General features: G+C 48.3%; 1 protein-coding gene across 3 annotated transcripts in view; it reads right to left on the reverse strand.

The window, feature by feature from the left end:
- The window catches only part of stumps (DBB domain-containing protein stumps), an 85,783-nt gene that overhangs the window by 56,018 nt on the left and 6,210 nt on the right, over positions 1 to 23,555 (reverse strand). Inside the window, exon 1 of one of the 3 annotated variants that reach the window (XM_055063610.2) lies at positions 14,185 to 15,086. The exons of 1 other annotated variant lie outside the window; for it this stretch is intronic. In XM_055063610.2, the coding sequence (XP_054919585.1) occupies positions 14,185 to 14,254 (70 nt within the window). In that variant the 5' untranslated portion in view covers positions 14,255 to 15,086. Of the gene's footprint in view, positions 1 to 4,627; positions 5,891 to 14,184; positions 15,087 to 23,555 lie in introns of those variants that run through there. One more of the 3 variants, XM_055063608.2, reaches the window with a different exon arrangement.

Below are 23,555 nucleotides of genomic sequence, written 5' to 3' on the forward strand. Positions count from 1 at the left end.
ACGCACTGGGACACGTGTTTGCTTGAGGCGTTCTTGTGCGCCATTGTTCATAATCTCTGAGCATGTTGAGCATTACCATTGCGTCAAATGGCACATCACATCGTGGCAGAAGGGTTAAACTTTAAATGCATTATGGGGCTGTACGTGTCAAAACCACGATCGGATTATGAGGCCCTCCCTAGTGGCGGACCCCGGATTAATTTTGACACCTTGGCGTTCTTTAACATGCGCCAAAATTTAGGTGCGCTAGTTTTTTTGTTTTTCGCTGCCGTTGAATGCGGCTGCCAATGTCGCGATTGAACCCGCAACCTCGAGCAATGCCATATCGATCAAGCTACCGCACCATGCACAGAAGTGTTGATTTGACGTGAAACCGCTTCCGCAGTGTCGCCTGAACCCTGCGGTGTTTTAATGCGGCTTTCAGTGCGCACGCACTGCGTCAGTTGCCCACTTGACATATTTGCATGGCGTTTATTTTTACGAAATAGCAGAAGCGTACCTTACCGTACCTTCAGTTTGCCCGCAACCGCTGTTTCCTTCCCTTCTCACGTCATCATTTCCCTCTCCCGCTCTCTTTCCCTGTATGGGAGCTGCGTGAGTGGCAAGGCTTGTTCACTTGTTTCGCGAGTGCGTCAGTTCTACCCATTCCCTGCCTCCTTTCCCCTTTCGCTCTGCAGTTCTATCCACGTCCCCTCTGGACTTGCACGTTATAGAAAGGTAAGTGCTGCAGTTTCTGCAATGCTTTCGAGGGGGTTCATGGATAATTACAGCTGTCAAGAGGCTAATGTGGCGATACCAGGGAGCTCCAGAGGGCATTACATGCCACGCGATGGACAGATTCAAACGAGTTTCTCGAGTCGAATTTCCTGTCTTCCACGCTCTTGCCATGTATTTACACGCTCTGAACAACCCCCGACACGGCGTGCAAGGAAACAGCAGCAGCAGCGCAAAAGTCGAAGGAAGAGGCAAAAAAAAAAAAAAAAAAGAGCTTCGGTTTAGAAGTTTCCCGTTAAAAACGCGCGCCAAACGTAGCGTGGCCTCGTGGCGTAGGTAGCAATAAAGCCCCTCCATCCACGCGCCACCGAAGCTTTCCGAACCTGGTCGGGGGTGGCGCGTAGATGGAGGGGCTTTAGGTAGCAACGCTTGCGTATGGTGTTTTTTTCCTCCATGGTCGAGCACGGCTCCTTCACATGTCCCGAAGATGGGAGGTGGTGGTCACGTGTTACTGCAAACCACTGAAGCACGCGTCGGTCAGCCACCTCCGAAAGGTGGGCGCGCGACGCGACGGCCATTCTCCTTCACTGAGAGCGCTTTCTGGCATTCGACACAGGATGAACGCCGTCCCCTGCTGTCGCTTTTCGCGGAATGTGGCGGGCCGTTCTCTTCCCACGTTTTTGGAGAGTGTACTTGCGACCACTGCAAAGCGGGATCGCTCTATCCACCCTACCGGGATGACTGACCGACCCGCGCGACAATGATACCACGTGACAAGCACCTGCGTTTTTCGTGACGAGTGCAGGAGCCCCATCCAACACTCCCGAAGCCGCGCTACGTCTTCTGGATGCGCCTTTGAATGCGCGTTTTGAATTCGCTGTATCGAAAGATAGTGTAATTTATGATTTGTTGCGTGTTTCAGGAATCGCAGCCTCATATCGCGAACATAGAGTCGCTATCTGTTTGATAAATAAATAAATAAATAAATAAATAAATAAATAAATAAATAAATAAATAAATCAGACCGAAAGTTTTGTAGTTGTCGTCAGTTGTTTTTTCATCTCTCTTAGTTTTTTAATGTCGCTCTTAGGGGTACAGACTTGAGCTGAAACAACAGGCTTATGCCCGCGGCGATAGTTTCAGAGCTTCCCCAAAATTAAATTTTCAGTGACTCGTGAATGGCTCCGGTCACCGAGAGCGTCGTATGCCACGACGCCATGCAGACAAGTCGTGATGTACAACAGAACCGTCCGCTGAGCGGTCACGTGCACGCGCACACCGAGCCTCTTTGACGCCCATTGAAGCGTGTTGTGCCGACCGCCAGCGTAATAAAGGAGCCCTAAACGTGTAAGGAGGTCGCCAGCAAAGATTCCCGCCAACCATACGGCCAATAGAGTCAGCCACGAATGGACCGAACGAGCAGCAAACGGTGCCAGGGCTGCCGAAAAAGTAGCGCGGAATCTGCCGCGATTGGCACCAATTGGCCACCGCTGCGACTCGCTGTCGCCCGGGCCGCGGACGTTCTGGCCTCGCGAGGAGCTGCGACGTTTTCTCAACTTCCTAATCCAGGAGGTTAAGCCACGCGGTCAGATCGGCTGCGACGGCACCGCTAACTTCAACGTCGACGAAACTTGAGCATCTATTGCTGCACCTGACACGGTATAAAGGGCGTGCAGTCAGCCCGCACTTTCGCAGCCTCGCGCGCACCGCCCCGACAGGTGCACGAACCCTCGTAAAATAATGCATTTTTCTGATTGTTCGACATAGGATTGCATGCCAAGCTCATTAGTGCAACCAATGAGCTTGGCCTGAGGGTAATATTTCAACTCAACATTCGAGTCAGCCCAAATGAAACGACTTGGGAGGTTGCGTGTGCCTCCATAAGAGCGCGTTCACTGAAAACTCCACCTCGCGAGAGCACGGACACAATCGTTCGCGCCTGCTTAGGCGCACTTTAGGTTGCCTGAATATCATAGAACAAATGCACCATAGTCAGTCAAGTATGACACAGCTCCGATCTTGTTTATTGTTTATGCAGCGTGAGTAGGGCATCGTCACACAAACACCCATTTTACGAGTATTCCCTATGCTGAAATTCTATACATCATGCCACTTGGCAAATATATATATATATATATATGGCGACCTCAGTGGCATGCGTCACAACCCGTTTCAATGGGGATGCTCACTTTGCAAGTTGCTTTTCTTCACTTACGATTTGTTTCCTTAACATTTTTATTTGTCTCTTCTGTTGTCGTATACCACAACCTGATCATTTTTCTATCCCCCACATGATTTTTCTATCCCCCACTTCTGCCATCAAATGAGGCTATTATATTTTTTTTTGTACCTCGCTGACTAATTTACTCAATCCTTCACGAAATATTTGGCGTTATCATTTTTGAGAGCCTGATCAAACCTAGAGCCACCCAAGCTGTACCTAGGCCTGAGATGAGATGATGAATTACAGAGAATGCGTGGTAAAGGAGGTAAGGAACGACACTGACACGAGCCACAGATAGTGAACCAACCTCCCTCTCTGGGAGACAAGAACTTGCGAAAGCTTTTCAAAAACTGGACAATCAGCCGCTTTCTGTGCAAGTGCTGCTGGAACACCGCCCCCATCGCCCGTCGGCCCATAAAGCGGTGAAGGCGCTTTTGTGTTTCTTAAGGACGACGGGTTTGTGCGACCATCTGTGACTTTTAATGCATTTTCTGTAAGACCACACGCGTCAGCGAACTCGCCGCGATTTCCTTCTTTCCTTCCCTCCTCTCTCTCCCTGTGATCCTTGTTTTCCCCTTTCCCATTCCCCCGGTGTAGGGTAGCCAACCGGACGTTATTCTGGTTAACCTCCCAGCCTTCTACTTTTCTCTTCCCTCTCAGCGATAAATTACTGTCGTGAATTTCCAGACTAGCCTGAAAAAATATTGGATCATGAGTGTCACATTATACGTGCAGACTTCGTGCAAGGGCTCCCACTTAACTACAGTGGCGGTCAAACATACGATTTTGATGGAGTTTGTGCGCCGCTGATTGACAACCTTTGAAAGACACAGTACTTCACACCACAATTCCATAAAGAACTTCCAATAAGCAAAGCACCCTCACTGTAGTGTTCTTGACTGCACAAAAGACAGCATAGGTCAGCAAGATACACAGAATTCACTCGCACTCACTCCCAAAATGCATTTTTTTGCTTAGGGATCGCTCGGACTCACACTGACCAAATTTTATTGAGTCGGGCTCACTCGGACTCAGACTCACCAAAATTCTATTCAGCCAGACTCACTGAAACTCACTCACGGGTCTATCTAACTGAGCCGGAATTAATCGACTCATGAGTGAGTTTCCGTATTTGGCATCAAAGTATCATCAGTTAACAGAAAGGCTCCTGAAAATGACGTGCAGGGATATATTTGAACTTTGCAGACAGCGCGGTCTCTTCTGGAACAGAACGGAGGGAAATAATGCGCGATTTTTTTCCTCCCTACGGTTACAGATAGGCGACCAGAAATGAGCGGGTCGCGGGAGTACACTTGGTGAGCCTGAAAAATGGCTTTACCAAGGCTGCCTGTCCGACTCCTGAGCGCCCATCGCAATAGTCAGCCTCATACAGCCAGCCTACATACGCCAGCACCATTCGAAGTTCACACTGGACAAATGTACGTGATACCCCACGGTTGAAGAGTGACCAAGTTCCCCACGCGCTATCAAGTCTTATCTGACGCTTAGTGCACATCCGCAAGTTCTTTGCGACACTGCGCGAGCATGCAAGCGTATGGCAGCAATCGGGGCGTTGCAGTCAGCCTCCTCCTGCGCGTGTCAGCAATTTGAAATAGCTTCGCCAGCTTTGTTTTGGCGCGGTTACTGCGCCGAAGCCTAGTTCTCGAAAGCAAACGTTTTTGCACAGACCTTTTCGGAGACAGGCGGCCCATCCTTTGAACTGCGACCAGGTCATTCTACGAGGCTCCCGCATGGCGATGCTGAATGCGGCCCCCGTGGAGCACGCACATGCCAGGCGAGTCGGCGACAGGACGCGCTCGTGTGGCGTCGCACGGCTTCTCGGGCGCCACGTGCGCGCAGTTGGAGTGTCGCGGCTATCGAGAGGACGGTGCCCGAGACTCCAGCTGGTCACTGGCAAGACTCCGAGAGACAGCACGCGAGCTTGGCTGGAGGCGAGAAACGTTCGTCGCGGCGCCACCGAGATTCGAAAGGGCTGCTGCTTTCTCTCTCTTCGAGGCCTCCCGTCCTCCCCGCGCAGGCGAACCCCTCTGAATGGGGCAGAGGGAGAGGAGGAGGCTGTCTTCCAGATGCGCCGCTTCATTGCGAGCACCGGAAGCGGCGAGGAGGGGGCGTTCGGAAGTGGTCCCATATCCGCTGCCGCCGAGAGCCCCAGACCGAGCCCCCCAACCTCCCCCTCTTTTCGCGGCCCCCTCTGGGCGAACGCCTCTGCTCAGCCTTCCCCCCTCCCAGGAGGCTCTTTCGCGCGGCGGACACCGCCCCTGGGCTTCGGCAGCGCATCCGAGCCTGCGCAAGGAAGCGGGACCGTGTCGCGCGGGGCCTGCTCGTTGTTGACACCGGGGCGGAGGGCCGTCGTCCGGCACGCAGAAGCGCGCGCGGGCGCCCGGAGAAGAAGCGAGGCCGGAGAAGTTCAAGAACGACGAAGAGAGAAAAAAGATAATGTAAAAAAAGGGAGAAGAAGCCCCTCCCTTGTTAAATAAAGGAACACAACAGTGAACGAAAAACGGATACGGAGCCAGGGATGCCGCTGGAGACGTGCTGTCGCGCTCTCTCTTAGATGACTCTTTTTTTTTTTTTATTCTCGTACGGTAGTTCAATGAAAAGCAGAAGTGGAGTACTACGAAGACCGGGAGCGGTTTAAAGAAAAGCCGCCCATTCTGCAACGGAAAGAAACAAAGTCGTACGAGAAAGGAACGCAAACGACAAATGCGGAGCTATTTCTCGCAAAACTGTCTATACAGGTGTAAACAGATCGCCACAGTTTACGCGGCAAATTTTTATTTACCCGACCCCGGTGGCTAGTGTAGCGCAGAACGGATTGCCCTTAGCGTGGAGAGGCAACACAGGTGGCCAGGGCAGCCGTTACTGTAGATGCATTGGGTTACATCAGTGTTGTGTTTACACGGCGCCATGACTGCACCTCAATAGCTTTGTCAGTGAGATTGCAAAATAAAGAGTAGGAAAGGTCTGCCCCGAGTGAGTTCATTGCAGTGCATCCATCTCTATAGTTCCGACAGAAAAAGAGGGTTTTTATTTCAGCTTATAATGTGAAAGTTAATTTACAACGGCACATATATCGCTTTTGCGCCTTTAATTCATTGAATGCATTGTGAACTGTTCTGACGTCTTACTTGTTCCGTTAGCAAAAGCTCAATGTACGTCGTGGAATTAGCGCACAGTCTATGGCGATGTTGCGAGCTTCGGATGCTCGGAAGGAAGTGTTCGGGAAAGGTTAACCAGATAAGAGAGAAGCCGGAGCCCGATTTTAGCACATTCTACACAGATGCGCTCTCGGCAGAGGTCGACTCCCCTTTGGCGGCCCAATTTTCGAGCGTTCATCTTTATCCTTTTATGCGCACTTCCACACCATATCAGGTACGTAAATTCTACCGATGAATTCGGTGAGTTGAAACTGAGTCACTGACATGGATAGTCGTGCGCACGGAGTGTCGTTTATATACATAACACACACACACACACACACACACACACACACACACACACACACACACACACACACACACACACACATATATATATATATATATATATATATATATATATATATATATATATATATATATATATATATATATATATATATATTTATATATATTTATATATATATATATATATATAATGGGCAGTGGATAGGATACCTGGAGAATGAGGACACTCTCCATTGATTTGGGCGAGACTTTGCGATAATCAACGTGTCCAATGTGTCGACACATAATTGAAAAAAAATTAGTACAATTAAGGGCAAGAGTCTTACACGGGTGCCACACGGCGCACTTTCGATCGCGATCGAGCCAGGTTAGCTAAGCTAATCATGTCATGCCGGCACCCATATACGTCAGTCGATGTCATTTTGTATGTCACATGGAGACCACAGAACTCAGAGTATTACCTCACAAACTCGCTTGCGTATAACTGCATTAGCAACCATGAGATCAATTCGCTTCTTGAGAAGTCGCTTTGCATCAAAGTCCACGCACTGATGCTCTGCAGATTTGACGTTGCACGTGGTTGGCTGGAGCACCAAGCGCGTTGAGTGTTAGCTGTTCTGGTTGCTATTGTATTAGCTGGAGCAAATAGTTTAGCTGGCTTGGTTGGGTCTACAGTTCCGTCTGTCACATATATCTTTTTTTTTTTTTTTTTTTTTTACAATTGAGCCTTTCCACTTTGAATAGGCTTCACCGCATAACAAATTGTACTGTGGCGAATCTAACTTATGCAGTGATGCTTCTGGTGCAAAGACTGCTCGTGCTTCTGAGTCTAGTGAACATGTAGTTAGGACTTTCTTATTCGCGCAGGCAATCATGTTAATAAAACGATACAGTTCTTCTCGTGTTTAAAACCGATTTGTGCAATTTAAAAAGCCGAACTATGTACTGTGTTTGTGTAATGGCTGCAACGATTAAATGATGATTAAATATGTCAAACAAAATTATATTTAAGTTGTGACAGAAGCAGGCTGTTGTCGTGTATCTCCCATGCACAGACAAGCAGTAATGGTGACTGGGATGTAGCTATACACTTGCCAAAAATAAAGCAGAGCTCTAATTAGGAAAAAAAGAAGTATAGCCAGAATGCACATCAATATCGTAGAAATGCTCTCGGCCAGACTTTTCGATAAGTGTCGAGCATGTCAAGATTACCTTAAAGCAAGCAGAGCAATAGCATTTGACTTTTGCGGTGAGAACTAATATAATTATGCGGTCTGTAGTTCTTAGATACTATATGTAACAAGAAAATTCCATCAATCTAGAAATGGTAACTGAAGTAGTTTCAATGTTGTTCTGCATAACCAGGCGATTCTTGCACAAAAATACTAACATAACAGAATAATTAGAAGCAGCAGGTTCCTAATGTTACTCGGCTGCGAATTATTAATTTGTATCGTCATATATCAGTAAGAACATGTAGGCGCAATAACGGGAAATCAAGAAGGACTGCGGAAACGTAGGCATGGTTCAGACACACTGATTTAAAACACGGAACACCGCATACACTTTATCGCTTCATTAACATGGTAAACAGCTCGAATAAGAATGTCCTAACGAGATGTTCACTGGACTCGGTAGCATGAGCAGGCTTTGCACCAGCAGCACCACTGCACGATAAGAAACGTCTGTCTGTACACTACGAACATTTGTATCCACTGTTTAGGAGTACGCACACACAAAAAGGGGCTACCGTAGCGACGATAAAGTCATATGGAACACACAGAACACTACGTCTTCGATTAAATGAAAAACGAAGTTGAATGATGCCGACGAAGCTTCTAATACGCGTCGACCGAGTTGCCGCGATAGTTCGACGTAAGATTGTCGTCAAATCCGGTAGTTTCTTTTTCTTTGTTTTTACTTTATTTTCCTCCCCGCTCCACATCCTCTCTCGACCTCAAGTGTGCGCCGAAAACCGTCTCCCGCTGAAAGCGGTGGTAGGTGAGCGCGATAGCGATTATACGCCGGCATTAGTGGGAGGCAGACGACAAGTGTGGCCGTGCTGTAACAAAGTATAGTTTTGTTTACCAAGTCCATGTTCCTGCGATTCATACTTTTCGAATTGTTAAATGATTTCTGCCATAACAGCTACGTGTTTTCGTGGTTTCCTGCCCAACTGCTTTGGTGTTTAACCAGTCAAAAGGAAACCAATCGGATCGAAACGAAACGACGCATTCACACGTGATACGGAGTTCAGCGTGCTGCCGTAGCCACGCATGCGTTTTTTATTTCCGAGGCAGAGAATGATGCGCGAGTGTCTAATAACATACCAACTGCAATTTTAAGCAATAATTATGCTGAACTTAATAACAGTCGACTTACGTACAGTAAGCTCCTAGAATACATCCTAAGTACCAAGATTTCCCCGACAGGTGTCGCCACTAACTGGTTTTTGAGACTTTCTTTGCCAATTTAAAATTATAATTCCTACTTAAAACACGAACAGCGTGCTGGAATCTATCACTATAAATCATGTTCATTCCATTTCCATCAACGTGTCAACACATATTCCGGTCAGTTGTCAGTTTATTTAATCATATTCGGCCTAGGGAGACACCCCAAGCCCAGAATCCAAATAATGTTTAACACGACTTCATAATCTTGTGACCAAAAACCAGCTCTCCAAGCACCTGAAGCAGCCTTTTAGGCGTTGAAAGAGCGAAAATAGACGCTACAAATGCTGCAAGAAATGGCGATAATTTTAAGCCGAAACGTGCGCAACCTATATGTGAACGAACGTGTTGACAGAATGTTGATTTCTGTTGTGAAAAATGTGGCGAGATTGCATGAGGCGGTTGGTGCAAACAGCTGGTAACATGGTAACATGGCGGCTATTTGCTTACGTCCCAAAGCGCTGAATGAAAGACGAGCAGTGAAAATATTCTTAATAGGTACGTACACGGTCGTCCACTTCCAATTTGAACACGGCTCCGGGCAGCCGGCGAAGCCGGCGCTCCGCGGAGCGCCGCTCGTGGGCGCCGGGGTAACTAACGCGCCGGCGTACTGGCAGCCACAGGTCTGGCCTCAGCCGCGTCGTCTAGTGTGTGCTGGCGCGCTGTAGCAGACGACGCGGCTAGCCACGCTTGTGGCTGCCAGTGCGCCGGCGCGTTAGTTACCCCGGCGCCCACGAGCGGCGCTCCGCGGAGCGCCGGCCTCGCCGGCCGCCCGGAGCCGTGTTCAAATTGGAAGTGGACGACCGTGTACATGCTGTTTTGGCTCCAGTAACCAAAATAAGTCTAACTCTTAGGTACTAACCTCCAAAATCAGCATTTATGGGAATTATAAAGCCGTAGTTAAACCATTAATTGTACCTTAATTAATGCTTGTATGTACGTAAGAAAAAAATGGGGAGGTTGTAGAAAAAATAGTAAACGTCTACAGTCTGGTTTCTGATAAAGAGCGATGGTGAGCAAAGTTGCGTACAAAACCTTTGAAGACAGGCTGTCTGTGTCAACGAGATTTATCTTGGGGCGCACAAGAGACAAAGTGCCAGGGCGGCCGTGAAACAACGAGCTATACAAGCTCGCTTGGCCAAAACGCATCAGCTTTCTTTCTTTCGGCTCAGAGGCCAAAAGTACTGACACCTTTCCCCCCTTTGTCGTTTAATATTTGTTTTGATGAGCTCTCTCTCCCTTCCCCCTTCCGCTAGATGTTCCGTCAATACTTTTCATCTGGTCATGAAACTTCTCCGAAAGTCTCATATAGGAACAGAAGGTGGCACTAGAGGCGCTGGCGTAAGTAGAAGAGGCAGGCAGTAGAAGAAAAGCTAGCCAACATAGAAGTGAAGCTGAGGGCCACCACTCCGCAAAGCAATGGTGAACGCCTCGATGCGAGCACCGCGAACGGTGCTGGCTCCGAAGTGAGAACAGCTAAGCAAGCCGAAACCACCATGCCGGAAAGCAGTAGCGGAAACGTCACTGGAAGTCACGAAGGGGTTACCACTGACGTGCCGCCCGCGGAAGAAGACGACAAGGCAAAGGGCAAGAATAGGACAGGGGGGGAGGGCATCGCGGCCTCAGGTGGAGGTTTCGGCGGCGAGGAGGAGGAAAATCGTCGAGTTGTCATTGTTGGGGTTTCCAACATGCGTAAAGTAAAACCGGCGATAACAGAAGGGTTGGTGCAGGCGAACGAGTCCAGGTTAGCTTACGTATGGAAAGGTAGCGAGCGACAGCAGAGATAAAAATAAGGAATTGATTGATTGCATTAGAAGTGATATTAACGAGTTCAAGAAATCGGGCCAGCTAGATGAAATCAGTGGGAGAAATGAACGCGCACATGGGTGATTTAGACGGATAGATTGATTACAACGGTTCTTCAGTGCTGGATCTGTGTGATGATTCGGACCTTATAGCAGTAAACAGGCAGAATAAGTGTCATGGACAGGTAACGCGGCAATGCGGAAACAGGCAGTCATGTACCGACTACGCCTTAGTCTCAGAAATGGTCTACGAACAACTAGACCAAATGATAACAGACGAACATGGAAAAAACAGCCTGAGTAGCGATCATAGGCATTTTAACGTTTGAGAGAGATATTAACGCAAAACACGAACTAATAGCATCAGCATATCTAAAAATTGATGAAGAGCAAATAGAAGAGATCGCAAAAAAAAAAACATAGAAAAGAAAATGGAGAATTTCCTACGGCAGTCTGGGAATATAAGGAACTGGTAGATTATTATTATTATTTGTTTTGAACACATATACACATATACACAGGTATCAGGAAAGGGAAAGCGAGGAGCAGGCTGGCAACTGCCACCGGAAGGGGCACAACGCCTGCCTACTCTTCTGAAGGGAGGTGACAGCAACACAGAAATGGAAGATAGGAAGGAGGGGAGGAAAAATGCTATGCAGCAGGAAATAAGACAGACACGGCAAAAAAATTGTTGGATTTGAAAGAGGAAACCACGTAAGTGGTGGAACAAGGAAATAAAGTAAGCTATAGAAGAGTGTAAGCAGGCGTCTAGGGATCATCGAGAAGCAAAAAAGTTAGGATTACACGAAGAAGAGGTGTTCTTCAGATGGAACAAATACCGAGAAAAAAGTGGCCAGTGAGCTCGTGCAAGAGAAAATTAAATGCGCAAGTGAACGTTGGGTGCACAACATTCGCAAAAGAGACAAAGGCACCTCAAAAAGATTCTGGAACCATATAAGAGTATTCGGAGCTACAACTAAATATTCACAAACGGCTGTAAGGGATGAAGATAGTAACATCTACGAAGGAGACATTGCGCTGCGGTACATTACAGAGGTTATTAGGGATAACATTGGCACGAAAGAAAGCGTAGTTCAGACTGAAACCAATCCAGCAACAACAGAGAAGCCTGAGAGATCAAAATTTAGCATAGAAAACTTTCACTGGAAAAAAGCAGAAGATGATGTCCCTAATAACACGCCCGCCGTACCCGATGAAATCCCAATGCAGCTAAACAAATAGCTGGGTGCAAAGAGCAAATCACTGGTGACTAATGCCGTACAGCAAGCGATTAGAATGAAGAAAATTCCAGTTGGATGGCGTGAAAGCAAGACGGACCTCGTATACAAAGGCAAAAGTGATAAGGATAAGACGAGCTCGTACAGGCCAGTTACAGTAACGTCGGTGATATATAGAATGGCAATGCAAGCCATAAACGTGAAACTGTCGAAGTGGGTGGAGAAAAATGATGTAACGGGGGAACTGCAGAATGGGTTCAGGCCAGGCAGACGCTTAAACGATAATATGTCTGCATTAACTCAGTGCGTAGAGATCTCAGTAGCTCAGAATACACTTTTATCGACAATTTTACTAGATACTAAAGGAGTCTATGACAACTTAGACAGGGAATTGTTATGGCATATTCTTAAGCACGAAGGCATAGAGGACGATTTCTTGGAGCTGCTGAGGGAGATATATAGAGACAACCGAGTACAAGTTGTATAGGAAGGTCGAAAAGGTAATGAATTGGTGGGAATTCACCAATGACTGAAGCAAGGATGTCCTCTGTTTCCATTGTTGTCCAGACTTTATGTTAAGGGCATAGAAAGACAGCTGGAAAACTCCTGGTATGCGGACGACATAGTGCTACTAGCGGACTATAAAATAGATTTACAGATACTTGCGAATATCTGTGACAACGCAACGACAAATCTAGGCCTCAAATTTAGCACAGAGAAATGGGGAATCATGATGTTCAACGAAGAGACGAGTAGTTACGTGGTGTCAATTCAACAGCAAGTCATACCCACAGTCGAGCAATCGAAGTACCTCGGAAGTACCTCGAAATCTGGAAATGAAACAAGGCGCCGCAGTTGTTCCGAAATTGTTCGCGCTTGAGCTTCTGGACGCTGTACAGAAACATGGCAGCAATGCGCACCTTGTCAATATTCGCACGCCGGCAGTCGGCCCCTGCGCAACAGCGCGCGTATGCAAGAGAACAGCGTTCGTTCGGCGGCCGTTCCAGTCCGCCTTCGACTTTCGCCAGCGCCGCGGTGCGTCAACGGCGGGCGCTAGGGGAAGCTCTCCAGTAGCATTACGCGGAATAAAGTTTCCCGACCAGATGAAAAGCATTGAAGGACCCTGCCCTGCATCCACCCACGGCACAAGAACGATGCGAAAGCCTCAACTTGCCCGCCATTAAACATGCGCAGGCAGGACTTAAACAGATGCATTTCACACACTAAGAAAATTCTCAAAACGCTCGGACCACGAAATAGAGAAATTCACGTGTACTTTGTGCGATCAGGTTCCTCTACCGTGCCTGTACGCGGGACTTGAAGTTCTTCTTCGACAGCCCAGAAGCGATATACGTGCAGGTAGACGTTTCGTTTTTACCAGTACTACATGTTTCGTTGTAACGTGTCAACACTGTTTATGGACCACTGTTATTATGAATAACCCGCCGCGGCAGCCCAGTAGCTATGGCAGTGCACTGCTGAACTCGAGGGTTCGATAACGGCCGCTGGGGATGGAATGCAAAACCCTCGTGTACCGTGCACTGGGTGCACGTTAAAGAACCCCAGGTGGTCAGAATTAATCCGGAGCCCCTAGACTAATAACTAGATAATGGCGAAGGCACGTGAAACCGCACAATCGCTTTTTTCTTGTTATAAAAATGAGATGACGGGCACCGAAAAAAAAAAATAGAAAGAAAAACCGGCCCGGGGGAGGCGTTGAAAAACAGCCGAACTTATACACAAGGTAAGAAGACATCGAGGGCAAAATCTTGAATTGGACTAAGCGCAGCCATGGTAACATGGTCATCGTCCAGTGTTGTTTCTTGTTCAGAGGCTGCATAATTAAGCGTCAAAACGAGAGAACCTGAAATATTAGGCGTATTCGGAGCTCCAATGCACGGGCTTGTTTTGACAGACGCAAGCAGTGCGCGAAGTTCTCGAGGCAATGTCACAATCACGAGCAATCTGGCGTCGCAACTTACGCGCGTGCCACTGCGTTCGTGCCACGACGCGGCAAGCAAGAGCGGACCGCGCGCATGTGGCCCGCAGCGTTTGCCGCCGTCTTCACCGCACCTCCCTTTGATGCCAGCTACCCCATAGTTAAACCCCGGAACGGGAAAGCCAAGCAGCACCTAAAGCGCACACGCTGTGACGTCGCGTGCAAACGCAAACAAATCTATGGTGATGTGCGTGCACGAGAGAGACAGCGGCCATTGCGAAAGTTGAGGGCGCGCGTCGAAATCTGCACATGCTCGAGGGGGGTGGGGAGGGTGACCAGCGTACCGTGGGTCGGCGCATGGTGAGCTCCGCTTTCCGCCGAGTCTGCCGGGTGCGTCAGCGGCGTGGGTGCCATGTTGCGAGCCGACTCACTCGCCGATCATGCCTTCTCCACGTATAGGCGACGCGGGGTGGCGAGTCGTGCGCACTCGGCCGTCTGTAGACTATGGGAGCCTCGCTAGCGGGCATCGGACTAATGGGCACGCGCGGTGGCGCTAGCTCAAAACCGCGGGCTGCGCACTCCGGTCCCTCGAACGTATTTTTAGCTCCAGAGCCGCGCGAAGGAAGGGAACAAAAAAAAAGCAAGAAAGCGAGACAAAAAAAAAAAAAAAAAAAGAAGTTTGGGAAAGCGGGAGACGTAAACAAAGGTAGCACGTGCTGCGGCAACACCGAGGCAGAACTTCGGGGAGGGACGCCAAGCGAGCAACTTGTAAGCAATTCCTACGGATAGCTGGACTTGGCGGCTGACGAAGGCGACTTCGTCGGACGCGTAAGCGAAGTGTGCCAGCGGAGTGCTTGGCGCCTTTTTCACTGTCAAGTTCAGGTCGGCTGCATTTGTGCGCTGTTGCCGAGGCATCTTGCAAAGTTCAGCAGTACAGTGTCGTCTCTCCGTCCGAGGTGAAATACATCATAAGAATGACACCAGTGGACACGTTCGCCCGGATACAAGTGAGTGAGTGACAGCTGTTTACGCTCAAGACGAGCTTTGCAGGCGTCAGCCTTGTCTCTGCGGCCGCACATTGACCCCCTCCGTTTTGTAATACGGAAACTAGAGGCAGAACATGCTGAGTTTAAAGAGAGCTCACGAAGCTTTTATGCGCAGAGTAAAATACTTAAACCTTAAAATTGTGGTGTTTACCATCCAAAAACTGCTCAGTCGGTGATGGCCGAGGGACGCCGTAGTGGAGGGATATGGATTAATTTTTCACCACCTGGAGTTCTTTAACGCGAACCCAAAGCACGGCACACGAGCGTTTTTGCATTCCGCCTTCATTAGAATGCGGGCGGAAATCGAGCTGGCAACCTTGTGACCTGCAGCTCAATCGCGTAGCCATGCACTGAGCCACAGAAGCGGGTGATCCTTAACCTAAAAACAAGCACCAAAAGAAGTGCTGACAAAATATTTCGAAATTGAAATTTACCTGCACACGCGGACACGCTCGGCGAAGTATTAATAGCGAGCAATGTTTAAAACATGCGGCCCGATGGCTTCTAACCACACGACAACATAGACACCAAGGTGCTTTTGTTTACGTTCAGCGAATGCGCGCTGAAGCATGGGACGCAGAATAACTGGCGTTAGCCCCTTCTTTCCCACCCCGTAATACCGGAACAATACATTTGCTCCCTCATCCCACAGGCCTAAATGTAAACATTTATGCTGGATCTGCCATGTCACTTTGAACGTGGATTTCTTCATACAATTTCGATTCTTTAGGGCTAAGTGTAGAATTTCTGAGAAAGAACTTCAGTGAAGCGGAAGGGGTGTGTGTCTATGTATTTTCAGGGTGGGGGAAAGGAGGGTGGGGTGGAGAACTGGGTTGGAGATACAAGCCATGGCTTCGCGAACATAAGCGCCTTTGTAGGTCTATTCGATTCAACCAAGTTTCTCTAGAGTCACTATAGAAAAACAAGTTTCAGAGCACCGCATTGCTTTTCTCTGCGCTGCCTGCCCTCCCGATGGCTCGCGCCAAACAAGTGGCTTGTCACCGGCATAGCAAGCGCCGGTCCGCAGACGCTGCAGTGCATGCTGTGGGGACGCGAATGCCGTTTTCGTTGTTTTGTCGGCGAGCTTACTCGACCATTGGATGCAACTACCGTTGTTTAGGCCTCCCTGTCTTCATGCCTGGCAGCTGCAGTCACCTGACTGAAACGGCTGTGGGCTGTGGGCAAAATTGCCGTAGGGCGCGCGCTCGGAAAGGCGTGCTTGGATTCGCAACTACTTCAGAATACTGTCGAGCGTCGTCTTCATGCGTGCTAAGGAATCTCAAGAAAAGGGCTGCATGACAGCGGTAGCGAAGCTGTGAAATGTGGTAGACGCAGCAATAGGCTAATTGATAAAGCCAAACCACTGGACGGTTTGACCCCTTCAGTCACGGCGTACACGTTTGTGGACGCGACTTATTTTTGTCATTACTGTGCAGTAATTGCAAGCAATAGACAACGAACATTAAACTTTCTGTAAATTGAACATTCTGCTTTCCTAAAGTGCACCCATTTCACTTCTGAGTGAAATGTATCGCTTCAGACGACCGCTTTGGTGAAGGCACAACCGTATTTGACGGGACGTTTGGAGTGGGACGTTTCGGTAGTTATTACGAAATATTTGCCCCGCTTTTTGTAATGCTGGCACTCAATAATTAACCTGCGCATACAATTCGAGTGGGTGACTCAATAGTCCTATTGATGGACAATGTTGAGTTGCTCCATGGCACAAGTAAGCTGGCGAGTCGCTGTCCGAACTTGGTGACTATTTGCCCAACGTTCTATGTATCAAGAGCTTGACAAACAACGCGCTAGTGAAAACGAATGAATATAAAACGTTAATTTGCCACTACATCTAAATTGGCCTATAACCACGTGAAGACATGACTGCCGCATGTTCATCTTAAGCTCTAGCCATGATCGAGCACTGGTAATAAATTTGTTGCCACCCGCCGCGGTGGCTTAGCGGCTATGCTGTCGCCCTTCTAAGCACAAGGTCGTGGGTTCTAATCCGGGCCGCGGTAGCCGCATTTCGATTTCGGCGAAATGCAAAAAACGCCCGTGTCCCGTGCATTGGGGGCATGTGAAATATCCTCTGGTGGTCGAAATTAATCCGGAGTCCCCTACTACGGCGTGCCTCATAATCAAGTCATAATCATAATCAATTCCCTTTACCCCTTTCCCCAGCACAGGGTAGCCAGCCGGTACTTACACTGGCTAACCTCCCTGTCTTTCCTCCTCTTTGTCTCTCCTCTCCTCCTACTGATGGTTCACTTGGCGCGTTTGCAATCTTCGAAAACTGCGAGCCACCCGGACGGACGAAATTGCCAAAGAAATTAAATATAGCGATTAGGCGAGCTTGTTGGCACGATGACATAGCATTGCAAAGAGCGCGCGAGAAAAAAAAAAGAAAAGAAGTGGCGATAAACCACAGAGGCGTCAGCGGTGGCTTGGAAGCCCATGGAAACCGCCGCTCCTCGTCATTGCGGGGCATCTTTGCGCTACTCTGAAAACTTGGTTTTCTACTGACTAGAGAAGCTTAGGAGTCACTAGATACTTACTCTAAGTTTCTCCACCGTTGAGCTATCACCACAAGCGGGATGACTCGTACTATAAGGAGACACCATATGCAATAAAGTGTGCTTCCTTCCTCCTGCACTTTCAGCAGATATTCCCGGTGCGCTGCACCTATAGGCCCTCGATTCCCCGAGGTACAGCGGCGCTTCCTTGCACCCACGTTCTCGAATGCACGGAGTGCAAGCTGAGGTGCAATAAGTGCACTACACCAGTGAACTTTGCAGCGAGTGGGTGCAGGCCGGCGCATCACAACCTGCACCACCTGCACATTTTCGTTTGTGGCGCCGTGCACCTTTTCTGAATCAAACAAAGCTTTAATATGCATATTCATGGTTCCATCGTGGACGCGTGCCGTGCGTGTCAGCGGCCGACGTCACGGCGTTCTCGGAAACCGAAACTGGTCACACAAAACGACGATGCAATTATTTGTTCGTCGTGCGCAGGAAGAGGGCAGATTTAATGCCGTGATTGCCTGGTCAATAGCTACTGATCGAAGGAGAAAAAAACAAGTAGAAGATAAGTTTTTGTGTCAGTACTCCTTTAAAAGTGATGAAAAAACAAACAAAAGGGCTTCCGCAATACTGCTTGGAGGAAGCTGCCAACTATGGACAAAATATAGCCATTCCCGGAGCCCGGTTCGTTGAGAGTATGGGATACCTATATATATTTTTTTTTTATTCATAGTTACCGAGGAAAATGCGCTCGTCGCATTTAGGGACAGCATTACTTGGCGATCAACATATTAAGATGAAGTTGACCATATAAATGCTTTACAACGAAGTCTTCTAAGTGGTCACAAGTTTTCTTCTCGCAAGATCAAGTAAAATATCCTTCAGTTTAACCCATGTGCCGAGCATTTGCAAGTGGCGGCTGAATGAAAGGGAGCCATGCCTGACCTGAACTAGCTGCGTTGCTACGTCGACGCTAAAAAGACTGTATTAGAAATTCAATAACGTTCGGTTATGACTACGATATATATTTCACCCAGAAAAACGGCTCCTTTGCCTTCACTGGTTTAATCAGAAGCTAGATTGCAAGATACAACTACCACATCCGTAAAGCTAACTTGGTGCCTGCCACTAAGGGGAAATCGGTTTCGATAGTTGGACGATTCGCAGGTTTATTCACCGTCCTGATCGCATTGGGAATCGACTCCGGCGAGTTAGTGCCTGTTGACTAGCATTTAACTCGAAGCAAACGTCGCGCTAGAATACGATTCTCGAAACAAAAAAACTAAAAGCGAGGGCATTAGCCACCTTCCCGTCGATGTGATCGGTACGCGCCCCCATAGATCGCCGAAGGCGCGCGTGCAAATCCCTCGTTCCGCGCTCTACACAAATAATAACGGCCAGGCACCCACCCACCCGCAGAAAAACAAGCGCCCGCAAACAGGCACTCCCGACTACGTTGTAGCCTTGCACACACGCCCCGGCACCGAAGGAAACGCATCGTTTCTCTTTTTCCTGCGCACGCGACCAGCCAAAGGAAACGAGAGAGAGTGATGGCCGGGGGTGTCGCGGGGCGCGATCGACTCGGCCGATCTGCTCCGCCTGCAGATGAGCGTCGCGGCGGAAACCCGGGGCGTTTCCCCCGCCTCGAGTTGTTGGCCCAGCCAGCGATGCACTTATCAGACGCCCACATCGACGCAGGCAAGACGAGGGCCAGGTCAAAACACGAACTGTATCGGGCTGTCTTCCTTTAATTTTTCTTTTTATTACTACTGTTGTTATTTGTCTCGCCGTCACGCGCGCGCGAGCGAGCGGTCGTGCAAAACGCAGGATCGACAATCGACCACGTGGTCAGCCACATATTGGGCAGCGGGGCTGCTTTTGGGCAACGATCTGCTCCCGACCCCTGCCACCTGTATCATCCCGCTGGCTCGCGCTTTTACGCAACTGCACAGCTGCACCGATGCCTTCCACGCCAGTGCCCCTTGCCGGAGGCCCAGACAAGTGCTTAAGGGGCCACTAAAGGTTAATATTAAGTCAACGTGGACTGTTGAAATACCATCCCAGAAACCTCGAAACGCTTGTTTCGTGCGAAGAAGAGACTTATTTTAAGAGAAAATGCGTTCTGAAGCGTCCGCGTAGCTCTAGCACAGTTCAAATCACCCGCCCCCCCGATCGAGGAGCATTGACGTCATGGTCTCATAGTGACGTTGCGCCGTCGGTGAGTAAAACGGCTCCCGCAGACGGCGCTACCGCTTTTCTGCGCAAAATAAAAACGCGCGGCCAGAAACAGAGCCATGACAGAGCCGACAGCAGCGCGAAAGCGGAACTATGGTGGCTATAGCGGAAGGGAAAGCGCGCGACGATAAGCTTGTTCTTCATTTTATGACGCCAACTTCGACGCTCGTTGCAATGGACGACCCTGACAACGACACATTGGCTCGCGATGCTGGGGTCGTTGGCTCGCGATTTAAGCACTGATGAACGTGACCTGCTGCTGAGGGCTCGCGCTGCCGGCGTCGTTGCTATTACGCCGGCGGCCTGCTTTGAAAGGCACTCCACGCGACTTCACTAAGTCGGCGTTGAACTCGTAATCCTCTGGACGAAAGTGCAGCGAGCACACTATGTGATTTTTCGGCTCTTTGCCAGCGCGCTGTGGCAGAGGTACGGCACTTAACCATTTCGAACGGAGAGGTTCACTCGTTGGCACACAGTGATAAGTAACGTTGGATTCGCCGCTGCAACTGCCCTTGGCTAAGTTCCGCGGACCGTTTGCGCGTCCCACGACATCACATGGACGTGGCATTCTCGCTGCTTGTTCCAAATGCAAGTTTCGCGAGCCAGCAGGACCACCGCAGCACGACGCGATAAAGAAACAACTGAAACTCCAAAGCACGCGCAGAGTCGAGCGAAAACGAAACCTTTCGATCACCCGTACTACTCAAGGGTAACGTGAAAATTTTATTTTTTCTTAGAATCGAATAGAAGTAGGCAAGTAGCATTTTCTTCCGTCTTATAATCTAATGAAATGATCTTTTTAATACGAGTTTTTGAGTACTAGCGACATAAATTATGAGGAGTGCTTTCGTCATCGGGCTAGTACCGGAATGTCGCTGGGGGGTCTCAAATCGTGTCATGCATTTACCTCAATTTCTCGGTTACTAAAGCTCTGTTCGCGATAATATTGACGCCTTAGACGTTCTAGAGCACTGCTTTATCACTTTAACTTGACTTTCTAGTAACCTTTAGTGTCCCTTTAAAGCGTTGCTGCCACCCAGTTAGACCAGTCCGTGCAGCTCGCTCGCGTTCAGCAGCCAGCGTAACATTTAGTGAAAGCAACGTGGACACGCTTTTTGCGTTCAGTGTCACATTACTACGTTGACGACAGTGCTGGAGAAGGAAGGCGGAAAACATCGCGAATAAGCGAAGATTAAAGTAGAAAAAAAAAAAACGAAAACACAACGCGCTGTGTCGCAGTTTTTTTCTGCCTGTCCTTGTCTGCTTGCGCTGACTTCCACGTTAGAAATTAATATCAACCAACTCTCCCACATCGCTAGAAAGAAGCAAAATTGTTACAAGAAACACACAAAAAATAAAGCTCAACGTCATCGCTCGTGATAAAACAAGGTAATGGCCAGCGGAATGTTGTGCCCGCAAACCGAATTACGCGTATAAGGACAGTTCAAACATTAAGATACGAGAACATGACGTGCCTTCTGAATTTTTTTTAAATATATAATAATGCTTCAAAGAAAAACACTTTTATCACGCTGTCTCCCCTCCCTCTCTTCCATTTCTTCCTCACCCCGACGTCTTATTAATCAAATAACCGAAGAAAAAAACTTCCGCTTACAAATAAAAATGCAGGTACTTTCTTACATATGAACGCAGTCAGACGGCTACGCATGAGGCAAACCTGTTTTACGATAGTGACGTTCCCGAGTTATGTTTACTTGTGCTCTGCGAACGTGTTCTCGCGTTGAATTCGCGACCTAAATCAACGCATTTAAGCATGCAGCGTTCCTAGGCCGGCACTCACACACAGCTCTTGCAACAGCATTATCCGTAAGAGCAAATGCTGGCCAATCTTGATGCCGGGTATATGACAGCTAGTCGACTTCCGTAAGTTCGACCTCGCTTAATTTGAAAGCAATGAAAGGTCCCGGCGAGAAGCTATACATTGCTATGAAAGTAAAACTCGTTTAGTGCCGAACTCGAAAGCGCGCTGCTTAGGTTCATTCGATCCCCACCAACCCGCAATGGCACCCCTCAGGCGTGAAGCGTTCACTACAAGCTTGAAAACGCAAGAAATTCAGCAGACGATGCTACTGAATCCATAGGCGTGAAGCTGTTTTATGTAAATTTATCTTTATCTTTTAGTGGCCGACGCTCTTTCCACACGCGTGAAGCAATCCCTCGCCACTTAATTTGTGTCGTGTCACGCTGAGTGTGTTTTATCGCAGCCCTTCACCTCATACTGATCCAGTGACGCTTCAAGAGCAAGAAACAGAACGATGTTACAGACTATTTGAAGCAATAAAAAGATGAATTAGTTCATTTTTCTGCCACTTGTTAATTCATTTTGCTGCCGTGTGTTAATTCGACCAAATCTTGCGGTTCCGCAAGGGTCGAATTAACGGTAGCCGACTGTATTAGCGAAGGTCGATGGTCAATGTCCAGCAGCGCTTACGAACAAAAACATCGGTCAATTCGTGGATTCGGCCCCATGGAACCATATTCACAAAAATCTCTTACGCTAGATTTGTTCGTGAGAGCAAATTTCAATAAATCCGGATGCTGAACATATTATTTACAAAGGAGGCTAACCAATAGCATAAATCTCTTACGAACGAAAAGCTTTGCGAATTCGGCCCCTGATGCACCACGCGGATTTGTCAGTGGGATACACGATGGAACCCTCCTTAGAGTCTGAACTTGAGCTTGAGTTCGTATACGCCTTCGCGTTTGAATAATAGGGCAAGAGTGAGTGAGTCAGCAAAGCTTTATTGAAAATAAATAAAATAGGCACGAGCTACTGAGACATGAAAAAGCGGACAGGCCGCAGCGTTTTGTCCTGTGCGCTATTTCATGCTTTTTCAACTGCGCAACTAGAACATAGGCAAAGTCCGACCGCTAAAGGGTGACGCGCTAACCATCCCTATCAATAAAACACGTCCCGTATAAACACGCGCATTGTGTACAACATGCCGTGACAATCATTTCAGGCAAAAATGCGGGCGCACCGCACCGCAGGGAAGCCATAAGTAATAATAATAACAATAAAAAAGAAAGAAAGAATATATAGCTTCCTCTACAAGGATAAGGATGCTGAGGCGAGCAAAAGAAAACGGCCAAAGAGGAACGAGCATGTGCAGCTCCGCGGAGCTCCGCGTTACACCTGCATGCAATCGGGTGCTGAGGACAGTCGATTTCGGCAACTGCAGCAGTGCCTGCGTTGCTTTGTGGGCCTGGCTGCAACGATGCTCCCATTATCTTGGTCTTCTACTGTGGTATAGATGCAGCCGGTTTGATACACTCCGAAGAAGATCCCGCGCTTAACGCCGTAACGAGGACAAAAACGAAGTAGACCCTACAGAAGCGAGCCAATGACTGCGCTAAATAACTCCGACGTCATGTCCTCTTTGGCATGACCTCGCAACCTCAGTCATGCGATCAATCGCACATTGTTTACTAGGGGGTGCACCAATAGTGGTTTTTGAGACCGAATCGAATAAAAATCAAGCAGTGCCGGAATCGAATCGAATACTTTTCGAGTAGTTTTCGAATAATGAACCGCTGTGTTCCCAATTATTCTAAAGCGATGTTCACATCCTAGTATTCATAACGCAAGCAAGTTTCAGTCATTACATTGCACGTTATGAAGCGTTATTTGTTAGAATCACACATACAGCATTAACAACAACTAAGCAGGATTGTTCGTATGCACAGAACTCTTCGGAAAGTGCGAATGATCACTGTGTATGTAGCCTGCAATGTATGGCTTCCTGAGCGAAGTGACCTGCTCCACTGCGCACGTTCTCATGTTTTATTCCTGTCTACCTTGCACGCGGGGATGCAATGTTATGTTTAATTCTGCACAGTTGACTTTTGGAACCATTCGGAAAGCGTTCGAAAGATATTCGTATT

This window comes from Dermacentor andersoni, chromosome 1 (genome assembly GCF_023375885.2).
Source record: "Dermacentor andersoni chromosome 1, qqDerAnde1_hic_scaffold, whole genome shotgun sequence".
NCBI lineage: Eukaryota > Metazoa > Arthropoda > Arachnida > Ixodida > Ixodidae > Dermacentor > Dermacentor andersoni.